Source organism: Chiroxiphia lanceolata, chromosome 27 (assembly GCF_009829145.1).
Source record: "Chiroxiphia lanceolata isolate bChiLan1 chromosome 27, bChiLan1.pri, whole genome shotgun sequence".
Taxonomy (NCBI): domain Eukaryota; kingdom Metazoa; phylum Chordata; class Aves; order Passeriformes; family Pipridae; genus Chiroxiphia; species Chiroxiphia lanceolata.
The window spans coordinates 4038331-4059100 of record NC_045663.1 but is presented as its reverse complement, the minus strand read 5'-3'; the positions used below and the strand labels follow the sequence as shown (position 1 = coordinate 4059100).

General features: G+C 48.7%; 1 protein-coding gene across 1 annotated transcript; it reads left to right on the top strand.

Moving 5' to 3' along the window:
* The first annotated feature begins 1578 nt into the window (after window positions 1-1578).
* On the top strand, window positions 1579-20759 carry RAB11B (RAB11B, member RAS oncogene family). Its single transcript, XM_032712360.1, has 5 exons — window positions 1579-1714; window positions 7477-7672; window positions 9523-9716; window positions 11779-11859; window positions 16310-20759. Exons 1-5 carry the CDS (start codon window positions 1675-1677, stop codon window positions 16453-16455), a joined length of 657 nt encoding a protein of 218 aa, XP_032568251.1. The 5' UTR covers window positions 1579-1674; the 3' UTR covers window positions 16456-20759.
* Window positions 20760-20770: the final 11 nt, after the last annotated feature.

Genomic DNA, 20770 nt, shown 5'->3' with positions numbered 1-20770 from the left:
TGTTTTTTAACATAATGCTCTATGCTGCATGTGAGCACCAAAACCACAAAGGAAAGTTTTCCTCCCCACTCCTCCAGCAATCACTGTCTGTCACAGAAGAACAACTGGCCCAACCCACTGCTAGGCTGGAGCTGGAATCTTCCCCAGACCACTGGTTCTATGAATTTTTGGCTTCCCTTCCCTGCTGCTGCCATTGCCTGATATGCCACATGGGCACCTGACACCTGGCAGTGGGCTTGCAGTGTGTTTGCAGCGTGCTGGTTCTCAGAGACCGGGCCATGAACAGCCTGGCTGTCACTGAGCTGGACACCCTGCCGAGCTGAGGCACTGTCAGTCTGGCTGCTGCCTCTTCGCTGCCTCCACTCAACTATTAACACTCAATTTTGGGAAATGGGACCCCTTGGACACCATGGTCCTGTCTGTCCAGGGTGTTCGGGTGTCTGGAGGATCTGAACCTCTCCCCACCCTGACATCACTCCCACTCTGAGCATCTCCCAAGGTCCAAAGCCAACTTTTTCGTCCCCCGTGTCTCAGCCTTGCTGCTCTGTGATATTGGAGACCCACTAATCCTTTAGTCGGATAAACACTCCTCGGGGGAGGAAAGTAGGGCAGACGTGCCGCGACGAGCGCCGCCCGGAAAGTGAGAAACACCGAGCAGAGCGGCTTCCCAGCACATCCCAGAGGGAAGGAGGGAGGCGGCGGCTTCCCCCCCGTCAGGGTTTGTCCAACCACAAATCACAGGCGTCAGGGCAGGGACGGGGGCGGCGTGCACAGGTCACCAGGAGGGGGGTCCCCAGGGCAGCGGGGACACCCGGGGGCTCCCTGAGCGGCTCCGTGAGGCTGGTCCTGCATCCCGGACTGCGCTCCAGGGATGAGTTGCTGCTGTCGGGAAGGAGAAGGGTGTTCCACCGGCCCTGGGCTGTGGCCACTGCTCTGCTCGGGAAATCTCCTCAAGTCGTGCCAGGGAAAAAAAGGGGAAATGTTCCCCTTGAGCAATTGTGTCACCGCGCAGGGATGTTTTTGCCAGAACAGCCTTTTCGGCCGGTGTTTGGCAGGAAGGTGAGGCCGGGAGCGCGGGGCGGGGCAGGGAGCGGCCCCAGGGGGAAGCCCCGAGACCCTCCGCCTGCTGTGCTGTGCTGTGCCGACCCCCGGGCCGGGCCCCCCCCCACGAGATAACAGCACCCCCCCAGCGATCGGGGGTCATTCTCAATCAACGGGGCGACCCCCCCACTGCCCAGCGAGCCCCCTTCACACGGGGTGACCCCCATTCCTTTGCATCCCCCTCAAAGGGAGTGACACCCCCAGGACCCCCCACCCCGCCGTGACCCCCCTCCCTCGGACACAACCAAACCCCGCCCCGGCCCCGCCCCCTCCGACCCCGCCCCTGCCCTCCGCCAAGCCACACCCCCTCCCGCCCCAGGCCACGCCCCGTCTCGCAGGTTCCCGGCTCAGCCGCTCAAGCCCCGCCCCCTCCCCAGCTGCCTTCCTTCGATTGGGCGGCGCCTCCCGCCAGTCAGCGGCGCGCCCGCCGTCCATTGGCCGCCGTTGATGGGTCTGGCGCGGCGCCCGCCTCCTGCGGGCTCTGGCGGGCGCTGATTGGCCCGCGCGGCAGCGCCCCCCCCCGGCAGGGCCGCGGTCGGTCCGGGCAGGCAGAGGGTCGGCGCCGCCATCGCCATGGGCACCCGCGACGACGAGTACGACTATCTGTTCAAAGGTACCGCCGAGGGGCCGCGCCCGCGGCACCGGCACCGCGCGGGGCTCGCCCGGCACCGCGAGCCGTGTGGGTTCCGGGGCGGCCGCCGCGGCCTCTATGCGCGGGGCGGCCTTGCGGGCCCCCGGCCGGGCCTGGCGGCGGGGAGCGGCGCGGGCCTGCCCGCCCCGCCCTGGGCCGGGCCGCGGGGATTCCCGGGGGAAACGGGGCCGGGGCGGTGCCCGCCGGGGCCGGGGGTGGCCGAGGATCGCCCGGTGTCGAGCCGCAGCTGAAAAAAACTTCAGCTTCGGTGGCGGCTCCTTGGCAGGGCCCCGCTGGGCGCCGGCACCGCGAGCCTGGGAGCGTAGGACGTTCGTCTGGCTGTGCCCGTGGGGGTTTTACCGCTCCTGTGTCGGGCTCTCCAGGGCTGTGTGAGGGTTCCGTGCTGGCCCTCCTGCGCTGGCTCCGGGGGATCCCCCCGTGGGGTTTCTGTCCCGTGGGTGGCTCCCCAGCCCGGGCTCCTGCCCGTCCGGATCCTCGGGCTGACCCTTTTCCCGGAGCATCCCCCAGCTCAGCCTGTGTGGCCCGAGGAGCAGCGCAGGTGGGTGTCACACTTCACCTTTGGGTTTCCCGGCCGGTTTTGCACCAGGTCTCTCCTATGGCAGAGTGGCTGAAACCTGATTTTCACCCCCAAGAGTTCGTTCTTGGTAAGGGCAGCGCTGATGGTACCGTCGGTGGGCGCTCAGGGGGCTGCGGGGGCCACTCTCTGCCCTGACAATTTCGCTGGAGTTTGGTGTCGGGACACACCTGGACCCTCACAAGGGCAGCAGTGATTCCACTCTTCTTGTGGACGTAATGAAAGAGCAGATCTGTGGGAAATATTTTATGGATGTCTTTGCCTGTTTGCTGTGTTTGTTTTACAGTCTTGAAGACAGTGAGGGGAAAAACCCCTTATTTTTTTCTCCGTCTATAAAGAGGAGACCAACCTCCAAAAATATGCTGAACTGTCTAGGTCTAAAGTAATTTCCTTCTGAAGTCATTCCACTGTCTGTTTCCCAGGTGGTTTAATAACCAGGAACTTGAAAGCCTAAACATTTTACCCCTTTTTTTCTTCCTGTAAATAGCCAATTAGGTAGGGAAAACTGCATTTGTCTTTTAAAAATACTTGGTGCTGCTTTGATATGTGGTTTTAATATTATCTGGAACGAGACTTAACCTGAAGCCATTTGGTCAGGATCTGTGCTGGGCTGGTGCTGGCACACTTTGTAGCACTCAGTGAAAACTGGGGGAGAGAATTGTTCTTTTCTGTGCTGACTTTTGGGAGGGGTCGTTGTGTGGATGGTTTTTTAAGAAATAAATAATCAAACCTACAAAGAAACCCTTTCCTATCTACTCATTATTTCCTTCCTTTGAGACTTTTTGGGACTAGCCAAGAAATAATATAAATGGGACCAAGTGGGATGAGGTCTCTGCTGCAGGACCAACTCCCTTTCCTTTCCCTTCTGCCTCCTCCAATAGTGGAATTAAATATCAAGGGCAATGGACACAATGATGTCCAGGAGTTTGGTTGGCTTGTTGTTCAGCTCCCTCTTAGCTACACAAATGGGTTTTGAAGTCAGTTCTGTCAGTCACATGTAGTGATCAGGGTTAGAAATAGTGATGTAGGAGGGTTTCAGTCTGGGAAAGTTTATTAATTTAAGGCTTGACCATTTCCCCTACCAGTATTTCTAAAGGAAATTTGGCTGCACTCTAATTTTAGCTTTTTCATTTGCACCCATTTAAGCAGTTTGCATCCTCGTGTTGTAATTTTATTTAAGATGACTGCAGTGGTGCTCTGAAGTCACAATTCTTACACTTTTATGTAATGGAAGATCTGGAGCTGCTTGTACAGGAACTTCTGTCATTCAGAATGGATTATATTAATGAGCTTGATGAAATGTTTAAAAGGCAAAGAGCCCCATTTATTGTTAGGCTCTCTCATGGGAAATGCTGCCTGTAAATCAGTTTTTCGGGGTGAAAGTGGCCACGGAGTTGGTGGCAGCAGTTCCTGTGTGCAGCTGGTCCTGGTGTTCCCTGCTTCTCACTGCCCACCAGTGAGAGCTCCAGGAGTGGCCATTCCAGCAGGGCTGGATGGGTGTTACTGCTTTATGGGGACCAGCACATGGGAGGTTTGGGGACACTCTGGGGGGGTGAGTGTGGTTAATGTCAAAGCTGCTCTGCTGAACTAGTGCCTCTTTATCTTAATTCCAAATTTTCCTTTCTTTAGTGTGTGTCCTGACAGTCAGAACTGCTCGTTTTGTTGATCACAACAAAATGCTGTTTGTTACCAGATTGCCTGAGCCAACCTTTGGGGGAAGGAACCGAACTGTGTGTGCAGGGCTGGGCAATGAGGCTGCTCAGGGGGTGTGACCCCAGCAGAGCCAGCAGTTCAGGGCTCTGCCCCATTAATTTTGTAACTGGGATGGTGGAAAAAGCAGGAACTTTTCAGGATGGGTTTTGGACGGATTGGTCTGGAATTGAATTCATGACCTTCGAATAACTGTTAAAAATATGTGATCTGTACATTAATTTTGCTCTTGAAGATTAGCTGTTATTGGTTTTTATTTTAAAAATTTAATTTTAAAAATTAAATTTGAGGTTGTGCAGATGTGTGCTGGCTCATCAAAAAGGCAGGGAAAAGCAGCGGTAGGAAAAAGAGCTTTCTTTTACCTTTGTGGGAATTTAGACTGCTCTGATTAGAGCCTCAGCCTAACAAAGGCTGTGCTTATTAAAAACAAATGCATGTCCTATTAGTCACCAATATCTGGCAACCTTATGTACTTCAGATTTATCATGAACTCTGCTTAGGTGGTCTCTGCTAGAGGGAGTCTCAATTTCCTTGATTGTTCAAAAGAATATATTCTTTTTTTCCAGATTAATAAAGTACTGTATTTACAACTCTATCCTAACTTGTTCTGTTTATTTTCCCTTTCTTACTGACAATGTATTGCCCTGGATTTTGAATTCTGACTTCTGCTTGCTTTGTACCAGGATCCCGAGGTGTGGGGTGGGTGTTGGGTGTTGGGCCTGTGCTCTGGGTCTGGGTGTTGTGGGGCCTGGCCAGATGTGGGAGGCAGAGTGAGGGTGGTGACTGGTTGATGGATGGGTGGTGAACAATAACCCACCACTGGCACAGGGTGCTGGAGGAGGGAGAAATCAGGAAGGACTGAAGGATAGGATGTAAACAGGGTGCTGAGTGAGGCTTGTCTGTGTCCTTAGAGCCATTTGATGGTGACTGCTGCTAGTTATTGGTTCAGATCACTTCCAAGATGAAACCAGTGCATCTTTCCATTTGGGGCCATTTGGGGAGTGAATTCATCAGTTCTGGTGAGGTGTGTTTAGGGAGTATTGAGACTCTTAGCTCTCCTTTGGAACTTTCTTTTCTCCTGTGTCATGACCTCTGAATGTGAACAGGCAATGCTGTCTGGTGGCCTGTTCCCAAATTTAGAAACTTTCCCAAGAACTAAGCACTTAGTCCAGTATGTTGAAGGTTGCTCAGCTCCCATAGAAAATTAAAGTCTGTGGGTTGTATTTGCATGTGGGACTTCCAGCCTTGGCCTCTTTCTCCTGAAAGTGGAAATGCTCATTTAATGCTCAAGATTGAGTATTAGCAAGAGGCACTTGGAGACTGCAGGGTAGAGAGAATGTTCTTTATTGAGCTGGGATCTGGTTGCCTTCCTTTAACTTCTCAAAAATGTTTTCCTACAAGCTCTGCTGGAACATGGGGCAGCCCTGTGAAAGGACCCTGTGAGTAACCAGCCACAGGAGTGTGGGACCCCTGGAATTTTATTCCTGTGACAGATGGAATTAATGACTGGGGAGCTGTTGATGCAGTTTATGCCCAAAACTGATAATTTTAAAGTGCCAGAAGATTGGAGGTGACCAGAACCTGGAGAGGCAACCGTGCTTTCTGCAGCTGCAAATTTGTGGGAAGGTAACTTCCTTCAGAAACAGTTGAAAATTTCAGGGATTTTCCCAGCTCATCTAGCTTGTGTGGTGGATATTCTTACCTTTGGTTATGGTCAGGGCTTTGCTGTAGGATAGAGCCTACTCCAGCCAGCAGATCCCTGTGCAAGATGGGGGACCTTTGGCCTGTTCTTGGAACACCCCATGGAATTAGTGATGAAAAACTGCTTGTCTAGAAAATAAAGCTAACAGAATCCTAGAGTTAGAATCTCGTAATAAAATCTTTTTTTGTTTATCTGTTCTCATACCCTAAAAAATGGTACAGGCAGTTTGCCCAGGAGGGCACTGAGCAGAGCTGGTTTGGGCTGTCCCAGCTGGGGAGTTGTGGTGCCTTCCACGATCCGCTGGCCGCCTGTTCCTGCCTCTGCTGTGTTTTGCCTGTTCAGCTGTGCTCACACAATTGTCTGTCTGTGCTGTCAGGCAGATGAGATGCTGGGGGGGACCATCCAGAGCGTTTCACCAACCCCCCCTGTCGCAGCAGAGCCAGGGTCCAGCAGCAGCCCCGGGAATGTGTTCCAGGGGCGGGGAGGCAGCGAGCTGGAGCAGGGTCCTGCCAGAGCTGCATCCTCAAACAATGGCCTGAGCAGAGAAAAGCTGTAATAACACTGAAAGACAAGTACAGTCCTTGGCCCTGGGAGAATGCTGGTGAGCTCATTCTGGAAGTGTGCGATGAGAAGGTTCTTTAACTGTGGAGGGATTGGGAATGTTTTTTGCCTGTGTCTGCTTTTCTGTAGGAAAAACAGATCATATGAATGAGGGAGATCAGCAAATCTGTACTTTGAACTTAAGTAGGGAATATTCCCAAGGTTGAAGAAAGCTCCCAGAGACTGGCTGTCTTTTTTCCTTCTGCTTGAGCCAGGCCACTTGAATTCCAAAGCGTGTGTGACACGGAGTTTGTGGAGCCAAAGGGAGGGTGGCTCAGCTGCTTCAGCCTTGTTCCTGTCAGTTGTTTCTTGCTCTTGTCGATAAGCCCCAAAGTAGAGGGAACCTCCTACCACAAGATGTAGCTTTTGTTTTCACAATTCCTTTCAGGAATGCCGGGCTTTGTGTGCTGAAGATCTCTCTGCACTAACATTTTTCTGTTAACATGGCAACACAGCGTGTGGAGGCAGAGCTTCTAGCTCATCTTTTACTTCTCATGCAGCCTACTAGAACTTGTTTTGCTGGATGAAGTTCTGCTTTGCTTTGTATCTTGCTTGTAGTATCAGATGTCTCCTCTTTCCCCCTTTTTGTGGTGAACGTATTTGTGAATTAAATTATTGAAATAAAACACCCTGTGTGTCTCCAACAGGGACTGCAAATAATTGTTTATTTGGGTGTTTTGTGTTTTTAATGAAAATAGAGTAGGCTTATACTGTACAGAGGCTTTTGTTGGGCAGACAGGTGGCCTGTTGCCATGTCTGTAGTGTTTCTTAAAATGTGGCTTGCAGCCTTCCTCTGCCAAAGGTTGAATGTGCAAGGGACATCTCCTATCTCTGCCTGCTGAGGTGGTTGGAGCCTCCAGAGCACCTTTGGTTTTGAAAATTGCTGTAGCAATTTCTCATTTCCACCTCTGAGTACTGAGCACTGAGCAGCTGCTGCCTACAGAGCAGCTTGGGGTGGTTTTGGGGCTGAGGAAAGCAAGCTATGAGTAGTAAAGTCTGAGGTGTTGTCCCTGTCACCCTCTCCTGTGTTTGTGTGGCTGCACAGTTGCTGAGGGTGCTGCCTGCCAGGCCACACCACTGCGCGGGGTCAGCGCCGGGGCGAGGAATTAATTGTGAAAATAATGTCTCTCCTTTCAGTTGTGTTGATTGGAGACTCTGGAGTTGGGAAGAGTAATCTTCTGTCACGCTTCACACGCAATGAGTTCAATCTGGAGAGCAAGAGCACCATTGGGGTGGAGTTTGCCACCAGGAGCATCCAGGTGGATGGGAAGACGATAAAAGCCCAGATCTGGGATACTGCGGGACAGGAGCGATACCGCGCCATTACCTCAGCGTGAGTACCCTGCCTCTGCTCAGAAGGGTTCTAGCAGAGGTGCTGCAGATAAATTTATGGGTAGAGAATTAATGAAACGTGTCTGGGACGTGTGACAAGATCATTATGACAGACTCCAGTGTGGATCCTACTCGTAAGGTAGCAAATGCTTTCGTCGTGTTCCTTGGTTAATATAACAAAAGTAATTTTTAGATTCTCAAGTCACTGTTATAGAAGCAAATGACAGCTTAAATCAGAAGTGTGAGAGAATCTGTTGGAGTCTTGTGATGTGGTTTTTTGTCTGCCCTGGATGTGCTGTGTTCATCAGGTGGGGTGAGTGTCATTTTGGATGGAAGCTGGGTACTGTTGGCATCAAGTTTTGGTCCAGGCACAGTGGGTTACTGTAACACCTGTGGCATGGGGTCTCTGCTGCCCCCTCAGTCTTGAGATTGGTGGCATTTTTAGGACAGTCTGCAGCCACAAAGTCCCTTGAAATCTCAATGACTTTAAATTAGTCACAGCCCTGAAAATGAGGTCCATGCACACACTGAATAGCCAGGAAGTAGGAAGGCAACTGTGACAGTGCTGACTCTGCAGCATCAGGCACATCCCTGGTTAGGACAGGGTGGTGAGAAGCTTTCACCTCTGACACCTTGTTAATCCACAGAGTGCCTTAAGATGTACCTCTGGGTGTACCTGTTTCTATGCAGGTAAAAGTATCTGGCAGAGGACAAAAAGCAAACCCTCTGGTCAGGCCTGGTTCTCCAGGGCATCTTCTGATCAGTGACTTGATTTTTTTGTTATGTTACAGATGTGTATCAGTTTCTAAAGGTAAAAACCTGTTTCTGAGTCATGCACAGATTGAGCCACTTTCATTAAACTCAAGGTAAGGGGAACTTTGTCGAGATAGGAGAAAACCAGGAGAACCTGGAGCCCATAGGGAGCAACCTATAGGGAAAGGGGTGCAGAACCAAAGCAGTGCAGAAGCAGATGTAAGTGGCAATTTCAAACTGCATATTTTCCAGAACTATTAGCGTGGTTTTCAGGATTTTTTTGGTGACCCTTGAATTGTTCTTTCTGCTGTAAAAACTGTTGCTGAGTCTGGTTCAACAACAACAGGCTTGGCTGCTGGGAACCAGTGCAGCTGCAGTCCTGTGATCCTGCCTCTCCTCTGTGCTGGCACGAGCTCCTGCTCCACACATGGCTCAGCCAGTTCTGCCTGCTCGGCCAGCAGGGACAAGGGAATGTTTTCTGCTGACTTGGTGCCCTGACTCGGTTCAACAACATGTCAGACAGGTGCTGGTAGGATTGTGTGCAAGAGAGATATGGGCATTATAGGATTGATGACACAGATTGGCTTGTGCTGAAATGGGCCCAAACCTGCCCTGAGGGAGCAAACTCTGTTCTTGGATCAAGTGTGGGTAGTGACAATGAAGCCCAGAGTCTCCTCTTTAGTTTGTAAGAGAGGCAGGAGATATTTGAAGGATCAGGAACAATTACTGACATTTTACTAAGGACTGTTTTCCTAGTAGAAGGTTAAGTTATGACTTCACAAAACGTCCCAGCAGTACCAATTCTGACATGGTGAGTTTTTGTGCCCACTCTCTGAGCAGACTTGAAAACGTCCTGGCCTCTGCAGGCTCTCCAGCATTTTGGTACATACACTGGATTTTTTTAGAAATGCCATTAGAGAAAAAAAAAAAGCTGCATTTGGAACTTGATTTTGGGTTTAAAAAAATAACAAACCAACAGCAGTACTTGTAACCAGCACAATTTCCAAAGTGGAAGCCAGCGTCGAAGAGCCGGATGCCGGGTTTGTCGGCGCGCCTGGGACCGAGCTCTCCGTAAAGGGCTGTGCCTCGTGGTTGCAGGTATTACCGGGGTGCTGTGGGGGCTCTGCTGGTCTATGACATTGCCAAACACCTCACCTACGAGAACGTGGAGCGCTGGCTGAAGGAGCTGCGGGACCACGCCGACAACAACATCGTCATCATGCTGGTGGGCAACAAGAGCGACCTGCGCCACCTCCGCGCGGTGCCCACCGACGAGGCCCGCGCCTTCGCAGGTGGGTACCCGGGCAGGGCCATCAGCAACCCCTGGGCCATGGGCCCACCTGCTTTGCCAGCTCAGTGTCTGTCTCCTGATGTTCCATAAATTCAGGCTTTTGCCATAGCACTGTTGTAAAGGAGTAGCAGTAGTAGTTTTGTGCGTGCACAAAATCTCAGCAGTGAAGCCACAGCCATGCTGGGAAGTTAAATGTTCCAGTGTCTTCTCTTGCACCAGAACAGACTGGTGCTTTTGTCAGACCACTGAACTCTTGTTCTCAGCTGGTGGCAAGGGTTGTAGGGGACTGTGCACCAACAGCATCTTCTGCAGAGAAGGACCTGGGGGTCCTGGTGGGTGACAAGCTGACCATGAGCCAGCCGTGTGTCCTGGGGCCAGGAGGGCCAGTGGGATCCTGGGAAGAGCATTGACAGCAGGTCAGGGAGGGGATCCTGCCCCTCTGCTCAGCCCTAGGGAGGCACATCTGCAGAGCTGTGTCCAGATCAGGGCTCCTCAGGACAAGAGAGACGTGGAGCTCCTGGAGAGGGTGCAGTGGAGGCCACAAAGATGAGGAGGGGTCTGGAGCACCTCCCTTCTGAGGAAAGACTGAGGGAGCTGGGCCTGGTCAGTCTGGAGAAGAGAAGGCTGAGAGGTATCCTCATCAGTCCATCCAGATATCTCCAAGGGCTGTCAGAGGATGGTGCCAGACTCTTTAAAAAATTTAAAAATTTTTTTTTTTTTTAGTTAAAATAACTTCTGTTGTTAACTTGCATGTGGTTTGGATTTTTATTTTTTTGTTGTTGTTGTGTGTTTTTTGTTTTTTTTTTAATCAGTATTTTCGGTTTGGGTTTCTCTGTTGTTTTTTTAAATCTAGTGGTGGTACATGTTTTTGAAACCCTGTCCTTGAGCTGCCTGATAGCTGGAGATTAAACACTTCCTCTAAGGAGGCTAGAAACAGCAAGCAACATTTAGAAGAGAAAATGCCACAATAGAAACAAAAAATACCACAACACAAAATATCTTTCCTTCCTTCCTAGAGGGCTGGTTCTGCTGAGTAGATATCAGTGTGCACAGCTGGAAATGAATGCTGAACCTTCTCCTAGATGGGCTGGTTTCTGCTCCAGAGCACTGATGCACAGAGTAGTGTCATCTTCTCCCTTCCTACCTGTCAGAGCACTGGTCAAATACTCTTTGGCCCCTAAAGGCCTGGGGACATTCAGCTGACTTTTGTGGGGCTGTCAAGCTTGGAGGTGGAATTTAAAAGTACAGCCTTTAAAATACCTCTAGAAATATTACCAGGGCTTGCTTAAACACTCTGTCTGAAGTTTGCTGGTAAGTGAGTACCCTGTGGGTCATAAAACCACTTTAAATTTTCAGATGCACGAGAAGTGACATTTATCTAAGAGAAGCAAAACAAGCTGGTGAGAGCCCATTAGTTTGGTCACTTGGTTCAGCTTCTTATTTTTGCCCCTGACTTTCTACTAAGGCTGTTTTAAATTGCTAGCAATGGTCCTGGTGCTGCTCTTTAAGTTCTGTGGCTGAAACATTTGCCTGTTCCTGGGCAGGTGGGACAGAACCATTCTAGAGGTGAAGGTTTGGGTGTCAATCACTTTCTTTTTTAATAAAAAAAAAATCTTTTGCATTGTAAGAGGAAAGAAGCAAATGGACTGTCTTACAGGGGGTTATTGTGATTTGGCAGTGGGGTCTGGTTATGAAAGTGTAGGTCTGTTGATCTTTCTGGGGTGGCAGAGGGGAATTGTGGCTCTGTGGCAGCTGACTTGCTTTTGCCAGGGCTCTTGCTCAAGGTACTTCTGGGTGTGATCTGTAGCCTGAGGAGAATGATATTTTGTGTTGCTTGACTGAGCAAGGGCTGCAGTGGAAAATGTTCTCACACTGTGGGCAAAGGAGATGTTGCTGAAACACAGCAGCTAAATGTGTAACAAAGTGTTCCTTGTGTAACAGGAAAAGGAAAAACAACTGTGCCTTGGCTGATTTGGTCTAAAAATAAAGATAAAAACCTCAAAGTAAAGGTGAAATAAAGTGTTATTAAAGTTTTTAACTGAACGACTTTTTATTTATTACAGAAAAAAATAACTTATCTTTTATTGAAACATCTGCTCTGGATTCAACAAATGTAGAAGAAGCCTTCAAGAACATCCTTACAGGTAGGGTTTGTTGTGGATTCAGAGGAGCTCCTGAGGTGGTGGATCTTCTTCATGGGCACGTTTTGCAGTTCTCTGGAATGTTTTGGAAATGAATACTGGGAATGATGGTTAGTTTCCAAGCCTTCTAATCTTACCTTTGTGTTCTGCCTCCCACTGCACACATACCCTTCTGCCTAAGGGGAGGGTTTCTATCTCCTGATGTTCCATAAATTCAGGCTTTTGCCATAACACTGTTGTAAAGGAGTAGCAGTAGTAGTTTTGTGCCTGCACAAAATCTCAGCAGTGAAGCCACAGCCATGCTGGGAAGTTAAATGTTCCAGTGTCTTCTCTTGCATCAGAGCAAACTGGTACTTTTGTCAGACCACTGAACTCTTGTTCTCAGCTGGTGGCAAGGGTTGTAGGGGACTGTGCACCAACAGCATCTTCTGCAGAGAAGGACCTGGGGGTCCTGGTGGGTGACAAGCTGACCATGAGCCAGCCGTGTGTCCTGGGGCCAGGAGGGCCAGTGGGATCCTGGGAAGAGCATTGACAGCAGGTCAGGGAGGGGATCCTGCCCCTCTGCTCAGCCCTAGGGAGGCACATCTGCAGAGCTGTGTCCAGGTCAGGGCTCCTCAGGACAAGAGAGACGTGGAGCTCCTGGAGAGAGTGCAGTGGAGGCCACAAAGATGAGGAGGGGTCTGGAGCACCTCCCTTCTGAGGAAAGACTGAGGGAGCTGGGCCTGGTCAGTCTGGAGAAGAGAAGGCTGAGAGGTGTCCTCATCAGTCCATCCAGATATCTCCAAGGGCTGTCAGAGGATGGTGCCAGACTCTTTTCAGTGCTACCCAGCGACAGCAACGAGCATTGAGGAGCAGTGGCCATAAACTCAAACACAAGAAGTTCCACCTCAACATGAGGAAGAACTTCTTTCCGTGGAGGATGGCAGAGCACTGGAACAGCTGCACAGAGAGAATGTGCAGTCTCCCTCTCTGGAGACATTCCAAATCCACTTGGACATGTTCCTGTGTCACCAGCTCCCCGTGACTGCCTTGGCAGGGGGTTGGACTGAATGATCTCCAGAGGTCCCTTCCAACCCCAATTGCTCTGTGATTCTGTGAAGCTGATATTTCAAAGCAGTGTCCCTCTCTGAAAAAAGTAATTGGCAAAGAACCCTTAAAGTCTTATCTGAATAGGAAGAGGGAGATCAGACAGGTATTGGTTTACTGCTCTCTTTCTGTCCACGCCAAGAGATCTGAATCTTGTCTGTAGAGGGGACAATTTATCAGTGTGTTTGTTCTGTCTCTTGAAAAACTCTTTAAGGTCCATACAGTGAACATGAAGAGTTGACAAGATCCAATTCCTCACTAGAGCTGAATTCTGGGCCAATTAACTGTCTCTATGGTCTTGTCCCTGTACACTCTTTTGTGAAGTTGTGCTTGATCTGCATGTCCCACAACATCTCAAGATGGGCATTTTCTGAGCTTTCTTTGGCCAGATATTGATTTCAGTTAAACAAGAACAGGCCTTTGTTCTGGTTCTGCTTGATTATGGAGCAGTGTCTGGTCTATGTTGCTTATTGGATGCTGACCAAAAAAACTGGCTTTGCCTTACTGTTTCTTGGTTATGTATCAGTGAGAGTCTATTACTGGAAAAAAAAGCTGAGCATTAATAAGGTGAATTCTGAAGGCAAGCTCTTTTGGGATCCTTTTGCAGGGGTGTGCAGGGAAGCACCACAAAGCATTGGGGTCACTAAGTCTGTTAGTAACAGAAATGTGTTGCAATTAGAGGAAGATCATAGAATCCCAAAATGATTTGGGTTGGGAGGAACCTTAAAGCTCATCTTGTTCCAGTCCCTGTCATGGGCAGGGACACCTTCCACTAGCCCAGGTTGCTCCAAGCCCCATCCAGCCTGGCCTTGGACACTTCCAGGGATGGGGCAGCCACAGTTGCTCTGGGAAACGTGGGGCAGCCCCTCACCACCCTCACAGGGAAGGATTTCTCCCCAATCTAACCCTACCTTATGTCAGTGGGAAGCCATTCCCTGTGTCCTGTCCCTCTATCCCTTGTCCCAAATCCCTCTCCAACTCTCCTGGAGCCCCTTTAGGAGCTGGAAGTTCTCATTAAGGTCTCCCCAGAGCCTTCCCTTCTCTAGCCTGAATACCCCCAGTTCTGACCCCAAGGTGCCCAAGAAGAGGCAGACAGGAGAAAAAGGGTAGCCAAGCTGGTTCTGTAAGTAAAGAGCTTGAAAGACTAGGAATGAGGTGTCTCTGCTGCCCAGCAAGATTTGTGTTATTGGAGCTCCTGGTGAAGCAACTGGAGAGTGAGGCAGAGCCACTGGTGCTGGACCCTTGGCTGGATCTGAGGCAACTTCCCTGGCACTTTGAGACAATATCCGTGGTTTTAGTGCTCTGAGCATAGTTCATCAGTCACCATCCATCCTGTCTGCCCTTGCAGTGTGGTCCTGACACTGACCCTGAGTAGAGAAGCTGGCCTGAGGCTGCTCTAGGAGAGCTCTGGTGCTGTGATAGGAGTCAAGCTGAGGTCAGGCCTGAACTCAAACCCCTCTTTCTTAGCAGCATCCTGGGCTCCCAAAAGTGTTGACATTGTCTGTATGTGGTTCAGGACTGATTAGTCCTGAAAAGGCTATTCCTAAAGTGTTTACCTGGGGGAGAATCATCCTTCTGAGAGGGGAGAAGAAACTTGGGAAAATGTGCTGTGTAGAGCAGTGAGTTGGGAACCACTGCAGCAGACTTGGAGGAGGGAAGAGGGTGGGAACAGTGGGGCAGGAGTTTCCTTACTGGCCACTAGTTTGAGATCACGAAAGACTGGAAGAAAAAACCCACAGAACACCCCAAAGAGGTGCTACCCTGAAGTGGAGGGGGCTTGGCAATGACTTAACAGCTTGTATTCAAATACAGCACTGAGCAGGAAAGAAAGAGGATGTGACAGCCTCTGAACAGCTCTCCTCATCCCTTTCAGCAGAGAGCTGTAGGCAGCCAGTGGCAAAGAGAATGGCTTGGGTTAAAGGTTTCCATTTCAAACAACATAGATACATGCAGCTTCTTTAAAAAAAACCCCAAAACCTAACAAAAACCCACCACAAACCATCCCTGTACAGTTCCCCATGATTTTTAATCCTTACTAAAGGCTCAGTGTGTTGCTGTTTTGGGGCTGTGGCTACATGAATGTGACCATAATATTTACCACAGACTTCCAGGGAGGTACTTGCCCTTTTCCTGTTTCACAATGGAGGGAAGTTGGACCACAGGCTTTAGTCAGTGAAATAAGTAATTTAAAAACCTTTCAACTTATATTATTTCTACTAACCATGCAAGTTGAAATGGTTTGTTTCTGAAAGCTTTTAAACTGGCAGCCTCTCTTCAGTGGTTACAGCTTTGTGGGTCTGTGTGCTTTCAGGCATAAACTAATTTGAGTCAAGTGAATTAATTTGGATCAACGTGGGATTTTATGGATCCATGTGGCTTTTTACTGTTATAAGTGGGGGAACTGATTTGTTGTAGAGAGGAGTGTTGCTGTTCTTTGGTGGTAGCAGCTTCCCAGGAGCTGAGGGGGGAAGCAGGGAAGTGTCACTGCTGCTGTGCAGGACATTTCCCAGCATCCTGGTGATTGGCATTTCTAGAGTATGTTTCCCTTTTTTTTTTTAAACAAAAAGAAAGGAAGGATATTGAGGTGCTGGAGCAGGTCCAGAGAAGAGCAACGAGGCTGGTGAAGGGACTCAAGCACAAGTGCCGTGAGGAGAGGCTGAGGGAGCTGGGGCTGTTCAGCCTGGAGAAGAGGAGGCTCAGGGGAAACCTCCTCACTCTCTCCAACTCCTTGACAGGAGGGAGGAGCTGGGGGGGGTTGGTCTCTTTTCCCAGGCAACCATCAGCAAGACAAGAGGGCTCGGTCTGAAGCTGTGCCAGGGGAGGGTTAGGTTGGATATCAGGAAGAATTTCTTTCCAGAGAGGGTGCTCAGCCATTGGAATGGGCTGCCCAGGGAAGGGGTGGATTCTCCGTCCCTGGAGATTTTTAAAAAGAGACTGGATGTGGCATCAGTGCCATGGTCTAGTAACCGCAGCGGGGTTGGATCAAGGGTTGGACTGGATGATCTCGGAGGTCCCTTCCAACCCAGCTGATTCTATGATTCTAAAGTGATTCTCTGTTTAGAAATGAACATTCCTGCTCCTTTCCCATTTAAAACCCCCATTTAATAATCCCTACGTTCATGGAGTCATTGAAAAAGACCAGGATGGGAAGTGTTGTTGTGGAAGACAGCGAGGACTGTTGTCTTAATAACTTATCCAGACTGAACCAGCTTATCCATTCCAGAGCCGGAAAAGCCAGCCAGATGTTACACGTCACATCTGGTCAGACTAGATTCCCTGGTTAAACTTTCTCATTTTTGGGTTCTGGCCCGTTGTTGGTCAGCCTGGCCCGTGCCCTGCAGGCTCTAACCCCTGTGTTCTCTGGCAGAAATCTACCGCATCGTGTCGCAGAAGCAAATCGCCGACCGGTCTGCGCACGACGAGTCTCCCGGCAACAACGTCGTCGACATCAGCGTCCCACCCACCACCGACGGACAGAAATCCAACAAACTCCAGTGCTGTCAGAACCTGTGACCTTCTGTAGATGACTCTCGTGCCCTTCACTTCGTCTGTGCTTCATTTAGAAACTTGTGTGCACTTCTTATCTCCTGTGATTCAGTGACTCCCTCCTCCCTCCTTTTGCTCCGTTCCTGAATCTCCCCTCTCATATTAGAGCTTTAATTGTAGGGCTAACATCCCCCTGCCTCTGAAACCCCTTCCATGTGGTGACTTTTGGGCTTGAAATGTAGTCACTGATCTGATAGACATGTTTGTGTTGGAACATCTGCTGCTGGATATTATCCCATGGAACACTCTTCTCAAATGGGTTTGTTTTGTTTTTCTTGGGCATTTTTTTTTTTTTTGAGTTTGGTGGTTTGGGGTTTGTTTTTGTTTTTTCTTTTAGTTGTTGTTGTTTATTTTTGGGAAAGGAACCATGGGGACTTGACTCTAACAGTTGAAGAAATAACTACATTTAGGTGACAAGGTTTTTTCCTCCCATAGTCAGATATTTTTTTTTTCTTGTGTTTCTGTAAACATGGGGGAGAAATTAAACTAGCTATCCTACCAAATGCTCTGTTTTCTGTCCTGATAAAGTCTCACAGTGAGGATTTTAGTGGCTGCACACACATAAGAAAGCTGTTGAAAATAACATTACTTATTCTGTAATTACCCCTAATACAGTTAGTCTGGCTGTGTAGTTTACTGTTTCCTGCTTGGGAAATCTTTCTCTATTCTTGTTTTATTTGGGAACAATGAAGTATGTCTGCATTGCTTTCTCTGCCACCATGAATGCCTGTGCAGGCTTTATGAAGTGGCTTAATATTTATTCATAGCTTATGTTAATCAGTTAACATTATTGTACAGTAAGTGCCAGCGTATTGATTTCAGAAACCTTTTGCAACCTGTATAAGTAGGCTTCTTTTGTACTGTAGGTCAGTGTCTGAAAGCAGGATCTGCTCTAGTTCCAGGGTTTTTTGCATGCTGCTTTTTCTCTAGATCTCTCCTGCCCCTGTTTGAGTGAGTGAAGCAATATTTTCATGTCACGTATATACCTGCACTTGTAAGGGTTTTGGTTGTTGTAGAGAAACACGATACTTTATACATTTTGTAAAACTTCTGCAGATCCATAGCATCTGGAATTTCCTCTTCATGATCTTTCACTATTGACCTCTAGTAAAATGCATATTAGGATGTCACATAATAACTACTAACCTGTTGTTTTCCTCTTACTGTTTTACTGAACTGCAGACTGTAATTCTCAAATGATTGTACTCCACTGATGTAACAGATTTGTCATCAGCAGGGCTAACTACTCTAATTCTTTGTTGTGCTGAATGGGAAGAATGTTACCACAACTCTGTGTAGTCAGTCTCTTGCTTGCTTGTGCAAATCTTCTCTGATGGCTTCTCATCACTCACTGGCTCTTGCACACTCGCATCCCCTCCGGTGTCTGCTGAATGTTCTGGTGGCACAGACTGGGTGAAACGATCTGAAGGAAGAGCTGGAGACCATCTGCTGCTCCCTGAGGGCTCGTGGAGCCGTTTGCAGTGAGTTTTTGCTCTGTATTCTGAGCCTGTACCTCACTGGATGAACCCCAGCTGCGTATTAGTGAGTTGATATTTCTTTTCTGATACAAAGCAAATATGAAACTGTGAATTGTGCTTGAAGGGGAAATCTGACATTCCAGTCTCAACTGTTCTGTCTGGTTGCGTAATAAAATTAAGGGCGGTTAACTCTGATGGCTTTTCTTTTATAAGATTTCCAGACCAATGCCTTTAATTTTGTACTGTATACACTGAGAGGGCTGCAGCTCACAGCACAGGATGCACATGGTGCCTGGCACTTCCACTCTTCACCTTTGTTTGGAGGGTACATTCAGGGGGAAGGGGTGCATGCTTGCAGCCTGATCCCCTTGAATGAGGATATGAATTCCTCTTTAGGCATCACAGTGCTCCGTCCTAAGGGTGTCCTAGTTTGGGAAGCACTTTCAACACTCGGTATTTACTTCAGTAGCATTCTGTTGAGAGAAGGTGGGAGTTGGGTTGTCCCCCTTTTTGGTGGTCCTAGACCAGAATATGACATGCAGTCAGTGTTTAGCTGGCAGTGAGAGAATGGAAAATTCTGAAATATTGAAAATACTTCATTCAAGAACAAGTGGACACTAGTGGAGCTGGGCTCCTTAATTTTTGAACACACTTTTTATAAAGAAATTACTTGGATAGCATGAGGAGGAATTGTGCTGGTAAGAAGACCCATTAGTTCAGGGTGGTGTATTAACACTTGCTTACTCTGCAAGTCCTGTTCTTAACATGAAGTTTCTAGAATCAGACTGGTCTGGTGTAAGAAGCTGAGAGGCAATTTAATCACTTCTTTGTTTCTTAAGAGATTTTCTTTAGCCTTTGACATTGTGGAAGGCTCTAAACTTTGCCTCAGAGTCCCAGTGAAAGGTCCACGTGTAGCCCTGAGCACAGGGCTGTTAGTGCCAGCAGGAAAGAGGATAGTGGGCCAGTTCTGCCTGGTTAAACCACCTTCCTGTGCACAGACCAGGGAAAATGCTTTTGATCTGGAGTTCCTGGTGTCCTGCTGAAGCATTGTGCATCCTCAGAAACTCACCCACAACCCGGCCCACTTGTGGTGGAATTGCTGGAGTTGCCAAGGGGAAGACTTGGAGGAATCCTGAGGAAGCTGGAACTGCTGCAGAGCTGTCTGACATTCAGAGAAACTCTCCAGTAGCCCAGACTCCTCAGCTGTGTTTTGCTGTTGTGAAAATGACTGGTTACATGTGACCTCACCTGGACTGCTTCATCCTGCAGCTTTGCTGGCTCTGTGTCTCTCAGTATTACTGTCAGGAAAAGAGAAAAGGTTCCATGTCTCTTCCATCTGCCATAAGGGATTTGAGGGAAGAATTTGGCTTATGTAAAACTCCTGATGACAGGAAAGCTGCCTGTGAAAGAAGGAATGTGTGCTCTGCTTGCTTTACTTGGATGTTGAGAATGACTTCCCTTTAAACTATTGGAAGATAACACTACAAAGCCCTGGGTCAGTAACACAAACATCAGTCCAAGGCTCCTGCTGGTATCTAGAACAGGTCCTTTAATGCAGAACTTGGCAGGAGTGTCCTGCTGTCTCTCCTGTTAGTGATGGGGAGGATGAAGACCAAAATTCACACATAAAAGTGATTTGGTCCTGAGCACACAAACAGCTAATTGGGAAAATGAATTCCTTGGGTAGACTGAATCAATCAGACCTCTTCCTACTGAGCCAGTGCTTACAGACAGGTGAGTTAGGCTGGGATCTCCACTGAGGGTTGGAGCCTGCATGGGGCAAGGAAGTTTTGTTCATAGGGAAGTTTTAAAGCTCTGTACTTGTAAAAATCTGGTTGCAAAGTGACCGTTTGCTGCTTTGTTAAAGAGACTTTAGTGTGTGCTGCAGAGACAGTCAACATTTGGTAGGAGGAAAAGGCACTTCAGTGCCTTCTTGCCCCTGTGGCAGGTTAGTTCAGGAAGATGGTGCATCCCAGAGATGCCCCTGTTCAGGTGCTGTTCTGTGACCCCCCAGTGCGTGGAAGGGCTGGGGACGGGCAGAGAGCTCTTGGCTGGGCATGGTAGGGGTTGATCTGTGCCTTTATTTGAATCAGTCACTTACCAAAAGCTGTTGGAAAAATGTGCAGGAGGTATTTTTGCTCCCTGGTGCTTTGATCTCTGCGTTCTGTACTGCTCCAGAAGGTGTGGGTGGGATCTGTTTGTGGCTGGGGCTTGCCAGGGCTTGGTGATTGTTTCCCTCCCAAGCATGAAGGAAGAACTTGCTTAGAGGGTCTGGACTCTGTAGAAGAAAAGAAGATCCCAATGAAGCAACTTGGTCACTTAGGGAGGCCTCTTTCCTTCATAAAAACCTAAACAAACAGTGTTAAAGGCAGGGGCCTGAATTTCAACTAAGAAAAATCAGACAACTGGAGGTGAAGACTAACTGTCCTTCAAGTCAAACACAGTGAGCTGGGGCTGAAGGGTGGATTCTCTTGACTTGCAGACTCTTAAATACAGTTGGAATGGTGATTCGTGGAACGTTTCTGTGGAATGACTGTCTGCAGGGCTGCACTGTTTCAATAAGTAACAGCAATTCCTATTTTCCACTGGTCAGATAATGCGCGGTAGTGTTGTCTATCAGGCTTTGTAGGCTAAAAATAGCACTGGACCTTTATGCTGCCCAGAGGAGAGGTTCCTTTCATTTACTTTTATCCCTGGTTCCTGTGTTAAGTGCAATTCACTTTGTAAATACACACATCCCTCGATTTTTGTGCATGGTTATGATGTATTGTGGATATAAAGATTGCCAAATCATCCCGTGTGTG